Below are 9,104 nucleotides of genomic sequence, written 5' to 3'. Positions count from 1 at the left end.
TTAAATTGATGTGGAGAATCATATCATTAATTAGATCACAATTAATATTACACTCAACTGACATTTGTTTTACCCTAAATATGAATTCAAACATAACCTCAAACCACATTGCTGTCACAATACACGTGTTACATGAATACATACACTGAAGACTTGCAGAAGAAGCAAATAATGGAAAATCCATTGAACTGGTGAAGTATATATCAGGCTGCAGAAGAAGATTTCAGTGCAGACTGCCTGAAAAGATGAAGAATTTCCACTGTTTTTTCATGTGGAGGAGTTGCCTTTTTCACTACTTCCACCTCAGCAATGGCCATCAACCAAGAAAATAACACTGGAAACTTTTCTGGCACTATGAACTTCATGCCAAGAACTTCTTCATGAGCCTTGTAAGAACCAAATAACGCACAAAACACAATTTCCAAGATTCCAAAGTTGCTTTCACCCCTTGCATTGCGTTCTGCCAGATAGGTCTTCATTCCATCTTCAAGCACATTCAGTTTTTCATACACTTGGTCAACCGCCTTTTGTTGCGCTTCTCCATCAGTTTTCAACACTAGAAAACTGACCTCGATCAACTGCAACCCAAAAATCGAGAAAAAGAGAGTGAGACATGCATTAGATCAAAAGCATGTGGTTTAAACAAGAAGTTTGATTGACCCAAGTGAAATCTTAGTTCCAAACACGGTATCCTTTGTGTTTTAGTTAGTTCACTAAACTTAAAAAGGCTAAGGTTTAAATTTATAATCAATCACAACATCTATAATTAATTATTATAAAAATCACAAAACTTATATAAAGAATGGGACTATCAATGAATGAATGACGGATGCATGCATTATCTTTGTGTTTGGTTTCTTTTTTTTATTTTTTATCATATTATAGGTATTAAGAATTCATTAGTTTAGTTGTTAACAGATTTTTGTTGTAGAACTAACTAATCACTTTTAGTAAAATTTTACTTAATTATATTTTTCAACTACAATATTCAAACTGAAGATCCTGTTAAAGTCAACAACCTTGTTTAAAATATTTGTCTGGAGTTCTATCAGGACTTAGTTAGCATATGTCTGTGTTTGGTTTTAATCTTGAGTTATAAACCAAAATTTGTGAACTGCAAATACTAACTAGTCTTTTACCATTCTCACACTACTTTCACCAAACAAGTGGTGTGCGATATGAAAGCAGTATTGTTACAAGTGATTTAGTTTTTAGGCAACTGTTTCTATTAATTTTCATTTTCATAGATACACTAATACCAACATTAGCGTTATGGAAGCAAGAAATGCATGCATTGATATGGTTGAATAAGTAAAATAAGGAAGCCCAGTTAATTACCTGATCCTGGATGAAACTGGACCAGAACCGAGCTTGGGCCCTTCTGTAGGAATCAGTGGGAAGCAGGTTAGGAGCATCTTTCCATGTTTCCTCGATATATTCAAGGATCACCATTGACTCAGCAATGGCCTTTCCATTATGAACAAGAACAGGAACCTTCTTGTGAACTGGGTTGTACTTAAGAAGCAATTCACTCTTATTTCTCAAGTCTTCTTCCACATACTCATAGGGTATGCCCTTGAAATTAAGGGCCAATTCAACCCTCTTGGCATATGGACTGGCCCACATCCCGTGTAGGATCACCTTTTCTTGCTCTGCCATTTTTCTTTACACTTGTTATCTGGATATGATGAATTGATGATGGAGTTCAAGCGAAGCCAATGGGTGCCTTTTTATATATTGTTTTTAACTTGATCTCCAAGTTTTCCATGATGATGGAATGGAATATAGTATTCCAAATGGAAATGGGAATGGGTTTCATCCAATTCTGACCAAAGTGTAAGTGAAGTGTGAAAACAATATATTTTTCCCAGGGGAATCGTTGAATTCATTTGTTAAAAGATCTTTGACCAGACTTTTCTTTCCCAGAAAAAAATACCAAATAGAAACAATATTCTTTAAAAGTTAAAATTAACTATATAAGTTAAAATAAAGATTTAAAGAAGATATAGAAAGTAATTTCTATAAATTAACTTAAGCTAACTTTTCGTATAGATAAATTTATTTTATTTTTTTGTTTTTCTAGCTAAAAATGCTTATAGAAAAAAATTGTCTAAACATACAGTAAGAAATCATTCGTAATTATTTTAAGAGAAAAAAAGATAAAAAATTAAATAGATGACAGTGCAAATTTTAAATGCATATATATTATTCATTTTGTGTATAACTCTCATAAATTTTTTTATTGTATTAAATATTCTTAGAAAATTATTCCTAATATATTTTTGTATCTTGTAAAATATTCATCATGTCCTGCTATCCCGAGAGATAATAGGGATTAGTGTATTAACTATTATATAGAGTAATAATCACATTTCTAAGAAAATTGAGACAATTAATGAAGACTTTTGACTTATTAAAGAATTATTGTAGGACAAATTCAAAATAGTATTGTTTATTAAGTATATATTTTTTACTAAACCAAAATGTCAACTAAGTGTAAGATTATTTTTCCAGACACACTTACCATCCAAACAAGTGTTGGAAGAGAACATTTTAGAGAGGTATTGGAAGAGAACATCTTATACAAGTGATAGAAGAGAACATAACAAGGTAGAAACGCGGTCTTATGAAGTTATCCCGACCCTTGTAAGATCATTTTGTGATCAACAAGGTATGAAGTTAAATTTTCCTAGACCACATCACATGGTATCAACAAGGAACTTGAACAACGAAGTACGAATGATAGCGACCAAGGTCATCAGACTAGAAGGAAGGAAGAGAACCATTGTTGGGATTAACACCAAGAAGATCCCCTTCCAGAAGAGGATGAACAACGAAGTTGGAACTGAGATCAACCCCTTAAGGACATCATCAACACGATAATAGGAAGTTTTTCAAAAGGAGTGACCTCAATCTTGGATTGACGAAAATATTTGCACATAATACGTAAATGTCATGACAATGACACCAAGGAGAAAGATGTCTCCCATCACCTTTGTTAAAAAAAATGGATTGAGTTTAAGAGGGGAATGGATTAAACATATAAATTTTTTACTTCTTTTTGAAAAACAAAAACTAAACTTCAGATTTTCTTTGAATAAATTAACTCAAAAAGAAAGTCTTGATCAAAGTTACACGATAAATTAACAATTTTTTTTATATAGAAGATGAATAAGTAATAAAACCAAGCATACAAATATGCAAAAGGTAGAAAGCAAGAAAAAAACACAAAATTTTATATTGGTTCACCTCCCAAAGGTCACATCTAATTGTCTATTCACATTGATTAAATCAATCCATTAACATCAAGTATCTTGCAAACCTTATACCAGAATTAAACAAGAAATGAAACACAATACACTTGATATTGAAGCCTATAAGATACTTGTAAAAACCTTCCACAAGCAAATTTTGATAACCCTAAGAAACCAATTACAAACTTAGAAAAATATTTTGGAAAAAATCACTTAGACAAAGAAGAACAAAGAAACTTCCTCCAGAAGCAATGTTAGGTGATTTAAAATAAGAGTGAGATGCAACAATTAAAACTTTAGCATTTTACAAATTTCTTCACACAAGACAGCTCCAAGAAAATTTCCAACTAAAAACTATTTGATTCAATTTGTAAGAATGCACATTTTGAAAAGTTTGAAGTTTTTTATTTATTTAAAGGAAAGTATACAAATTGGTTTTGTAGAACTAGTATAAATAATAAGTTAAAATTTAGTTTTAATCGATTGAAACATAGTGAATTGAGATTCAAAGACATTTGAATCAATTGATTCACAATTTAATCAATTTAAATCATTTAAAATGACTTGATGTACATCTTCATCCCATCATTCCAAAGGGGAAAGTTTTCCCTAGGAATGCTAGTCGACTTGTGAGGGATGCCCCCTCAGTGATAATATGTCATTCCATCCCTGCCATTTGTTGGATCTTTACCTCTAGAAGTTGTTTGGTGTTCAACCCTTTAAAGGTCAAGCTTTGATACTAATTGCTAAATAGGTAGAACATACAAGAAGGGGAAAGAGCTTGAATTGTGTTTTAAAACTTTTTCAAAGATTTTTGAAATATCAACATCTAAAACACAATCACTCGTAGCTAAAATAACTTGGCTATAAGAAAATATGATTAGACGATCACATGGTTCCTCACTAAAAGAGGCGTTGCATCTTACAACATATACAGATTATGTTCACTCTTCTAGATAGCTAAAGAACACAAGAATATTCTATTGATGAGCAAGGGTTTCATGCTTAAGATTTTATCTTTATACAAAGTTGTTTGTATCTTGATTGTGGTTAGCACCCTTCTTCAAAGACATCTTCTATAAATAGAGATTTTTGAAAAAGTCATTGTAAATCCTTAGCTAGTCATTAAGACACAAAGAGAATGTCTTCTTTTTTCTGTTGCATCAGTCCGTGTTCATGTATTAATATGAATTAAATGATCTTCTTTCAACATTAATTGTATATCTCTTCCTTAAATAACAACCTGATACTTGGCACAACATCTCAGACCTAGGTTAGATAACTTCGATCCAAACTGGAGTAAAAGGCATAACCATACAAGGTTGATGGTTTTTGCTAAGTTAACATTTAGTCTTTTCAGAAGGTTGTTGACATTGAGTGGCATTAACACATTCTTTAAGAAATCTTTGATGTAGACAAGTCTTCGTGAGATCCGCTTGTAAGACTAATCAGAACAAACATTCTCTAGAATGTAGAAAGAATACTTATAATATTTGAATTGTTCCATGAAATGGTTAAGAACACATATCTTTATTGGTTGTCCAAACGTAAGCTTATTAGAAGAAAATAAATATGAAGGTGTTTTGCATATGTTGTTGTTAGACAAAACATTACATCTATTGTCATTGGACGAAACATTGTATTTGTCATAATATGACACTAAGACAAATTCATATTCTTAACACTTTGTTTTAAGCACTTAATCAAAATAATTTGGGATCTAATGAAATTTTTTATAACAGTAGCCTTATATACTAGTTAAGTCTTGAATCAAGCACATTATGTTGTAGACATGTCTTTAAAAGCTGTATTGTTAGACTTCTTTTCTGATGTAGAAGTTTCATTTGATAATTTTGTTGACGATCGGATGATTTACTCTTGTATAGAACAAGTAGATCCTCTCCTAGTGGATAAAGTTTTGATGATAACAAATATGAATGAATCTTTAAGTACTATTACATTATGATGGTGAACCTTTTAATATGTGTTCTATGAAGTTGTAGTACTATTAGACCTTCTCAAGACCATCAAGTATAAACAAGATGGTATCTTTATTTATAATTGCTTGCATTGAAAGGCCATAATCACAAACTATTATTTCTACATAAAGAAATATACAAAGAGTATTTTTTTATTCACATGCTTAACACAATTCTTGGTGTCCAATGCACTATCTTTTGCATATAAGGAAATTCATTTTTTTAACATTTAAAAAATATTTACATTTGGAACCAAATAATTATAAGCTATTGTGAAGTTGTTTTTATTTCAAGATTATGTTGCAAATATTCATATAGTATTTCCTTATCTATATATGCAACATAAAAAAGTGCAACCTTCTATCCCTAGCCATAAACATTAATTTGAGACAATATCAAGCCATATCAATACAAAAATATTTGTGATCACATTATAAAGCATAAAGAAATACTATCACCGAAGATTACACCAAGAAAAGATCATACTTGTGAAGCCTATATATTGATCAATGTTTCAAGAGTTTGAAGCTTGAGCGTGAGTTGTGTTTTTTGGTAAATTTGAAACATTTGTATTATTCATTTTGTGAAGTCACCCACCTTGTGATAATTCTTGCTATATCCCCTCTCTGTTGAATTAAAGGTAAGTGAAGTTCAAAATGGGGTGAATTAACACTTAAAGATTTTCGCAAAAATATCACTTTCTTGAAAAAATAGTGTAATTTTAACTAATTGATTATAAAAGACCACTACAACTGATTCTTTTATGAAAACAATTAGTTCAAAATACAGAAACAACAATTATGTAACAAATTTAAAAATGGAGAAAGTACGAGAACTAGGAACACAAGTATTTTTATAGTGGTTCACTTTTTTTCAAGAGCTACATCCAATTATCACTTTACACCAAAGTGATTTTCACTAAAAACTCACAATCTTTACAAAGATCACACAAAAATACAGTTCTTGAACTACACAAGAACATATTCTACACCCTATAACACTGATAACTCTTAGTTTTTCAGAAATTTTCAAGACTAATTATGATGTCATTCAAAGATAATCTTCTTTATGATACAAGTATAAAAGGAAATCAAGTTGAAACTATCTTTCAAAAGTATCAATGAAGTTTCTATAGAGAAACCTCTTTAGTTTGATACACTTGGACTTGTTTAGTCCATTTAGGATTGAATCTATCAATGGTAAACAATATGGTTTAGTTATAGTAGACCATTAATCTAGAGGAACATGTGTGAATTTCTTAAACCACATGGATTTGCAAATTTCGTAAACATGTTCAAAACAAAAAATACTTATTTATTGTTTCTAGCAGAAGTGATCACGGAGGAGAGTTTGAAAGTTAAAATTTTGAGTTTTTTTATGAAAAATATGGTATCATAATTTGCATCTTTATTGGTTGGTCATATGCAAGAGCTATGATTTGACTAATTGTTAAAGTAAATAGAAAAAAAATGTTAATCAAGTGATTCAATTGAGTTGCAAAACTCATGTCTAATGTGAAAGAGTTGAGGATATAATAAGTTTTTGAATATGTCATCCCGACCATATTTGTTATGAAAAGCTGTTGATATAGTTTTTGTATTTCATCAAATAAAACTTGTTGAAAAAATATTTATGAAAATATACTTCCTTAAGTATATCTTTTCAACATATCATATTTGGTCAAACTTGCATCAATTGTGATCTATCAAATGTAAGAATTACAATATAATTATTGGTCAAAGTCAATGAAAAAAATATCACAAACAAATTATTTAATGAAGTTAACTAGTTGCGTCTGACATGATATATTAGATGAAAAAGTTACGGTTTGATTATTTCACAAACTCAATCATCATCTTAGTACTGTTAATCAAACGATATTTGTGAAAAGTTTTTAAATTTAATTAAATCATAATTCAACCATCCCTTCTTGTGATTTTCCTATTTTTCACAAGAAAGAGAAATAACTTACATTAGGTGCAATGTATCATACATTTTTCCTAGCAACTCGTGGAAGTTCAAACAACCTCAATTGAGCTTTTATTGCATTACTAATAAAATTTACATTAGAATTGTGTTAAATTGTAATATTATTAAATTATATAGCATAGAAAACACAATAAGTAGAAACTTTTGCACTAATACATTCATAATTGTGAAACTGCTAGTTTTTGTATACAATGAACACAAGATAACAAGAAAGAATTGATGAGGAATAATAACTATTATTTGTTAGTCCTACAAGTTGAAATATTATGAATTTGAAGTATTACATCAATCAACATTAATTTATAAAATGTAATTATTGATGGAAGTAATAACTTCTTTGATGATTAGGAGGTTTCAATGTTGGAAGGTTACATGCCTTCCTTGTAGTGTTGGAGTGTATATTTATTTAGGAGATATAATTACTTTGTGATAGTACGAGAATTTTGATTTAGGTTGTAGTGAGTGCACCAGAAGTGACGATTCTTTTAAGAGGTTAAAGAGATCATGGCTCTCCAAACTTCCACATATATATCTTAAATTATATTTTTGCTGTTCAAAACTCTATTTGAAGGTTTTAGTGAGGGTAAGGGTTGGTTATGTAGTAGCTTTAGATTTAGTTTTTTTTTAAGGTTCTTAAGGAGCTTTCGTTCAAGAGTTTGTCTAATGGACTAGGTAAAGCAACATTCCATATATACTTCTATACAAAATCATAAAGCAAAACAAAGAAAAACACCAACACCGAATTATCACATATTTATTGTACCGAGCACCGAATACCGAGTATTTACTTAATCATCAGAACACTTTGCAGGTGTCATCCTGACAAAAAGCATACGAAGGAGAGGAAGTTAGTAGAGGAGAAGTAGTGAGAGTTATCCAAAGTAAAGTGAAACTGCTGAGTTGAGTAGAAAATGAAGATAACTAATTGAGAAGGAAGAAGTAATAGTTTTCTCAATTCATTTATGTACGAGAACATGTACATATTTGTTGAAGACGAAAACAACGTTCAAATGCTAATCAATGTCACCCAAATGAAGGGGGAAAAGAAAAAAAAAAAAACAAAACCATCATGAAATGATTGTGTAGCAACTAAGTAAAACGAACTTAATCTCTAAGTAGTCATTAGCGGTGCAGTAATTTTTTCAATCAAGCTTCATTAATTTTTATTTTTTTGACAATTAAGAAAAAGGAAATAACGTTCCAGTCTAAATTACAAAAACTGTTTCAACTCAAAAATTTTACGAAGAGGCCACAAATCCCTGTCTATTTTTTACGCTATAAACATTAATTTTTGAAATATAAAAGAAAAAAAAGGAAGAGCGGGCAAAATAAAGTTTAAATAGAATCAGTCTTTCGTGAGTTGCTGGTGTTGTCTATCTTTCCAAACTTGTAGATGCCAGACTTAGCCCAACTTATTGACCTACTGTTACGTTAGTTTTTCTGAAAAATAAAAATATATCTTAGTTTGTTTTACTTATGGATTTAGGCATGTCATGGTTTTTTTTTTCTGCACCCCATTATTACTAACTATACCGCTAACCGAATATATATATAAAAAAAATTATTCCACCACTACAAGAAAATAATTAAATAGCAACTAAATTGAGAGACTAAAAATAATTAGTCACTATATTAACTAAATTAGATATTATTTTAGAGATTAAAAAATTATTGGTATGTAAAGTGATTTCTATTATTAATAAAAATTTATAAGATAGTTTTTAAATTGGTATTTAAATTATCTAACAAAATTTTAGCTACTAATATTTTAGATTCTAAATTAATTAGTCTCTAAAAGATCAATAGAGACTAATTTAAAATATAAGTAATTAGTAGATAAAACCTTAATCTCTATTGATTAAATACCAATTTAAAAATATTT

General features: G+C 29.8%; 1 protein-coding gene across 1 annotated transcript; it reads right to left on the bottom strand.

The window, feature by feature from the left end:
- Positions 1 to 1,871, bottom strand: LOC137821304 (glutathione S-transferase U9). Its single transcript, XM_068625822.2, has 2 exons — positions 1,339 to 1,871; positions 1 to 578 (listed from the first exon to the last, which is right to left on the bottom strand). The coding sequence occupies exons 1-2, from the start codon at positions 1,657 to 1,659 to the stop codon at positions 204 to 206; spliced, it is 696 nt and encodes a 231-aa protein (XP_068481923.1). The 5' UTR covers positions 1,660 to 1,871; the 3' UTR covers positions 1 to 203.
- Positions 1,872 to 9,104: the final 7,233 nt, after the last annotated feature.

Source organism: Phaseolus vulgaris, chromosome 9 (genome assembly GCF_051622355.1).
Source record: "Phaseolus vulgaris cultivar YP4 chromosome 9, ASM5162235v1, whole genome shotgun sequence".
Taxonomy (NCBI): Eukaryota; Viridiplantae; Streptophyta; class Magnoliopsida; order Fabales; family Fabaceae; genus Phaseolus; species Phaseolus vulgaris.
This window is presented reverse-complemented; position numbering and strand designations above follow the sequence as displayed.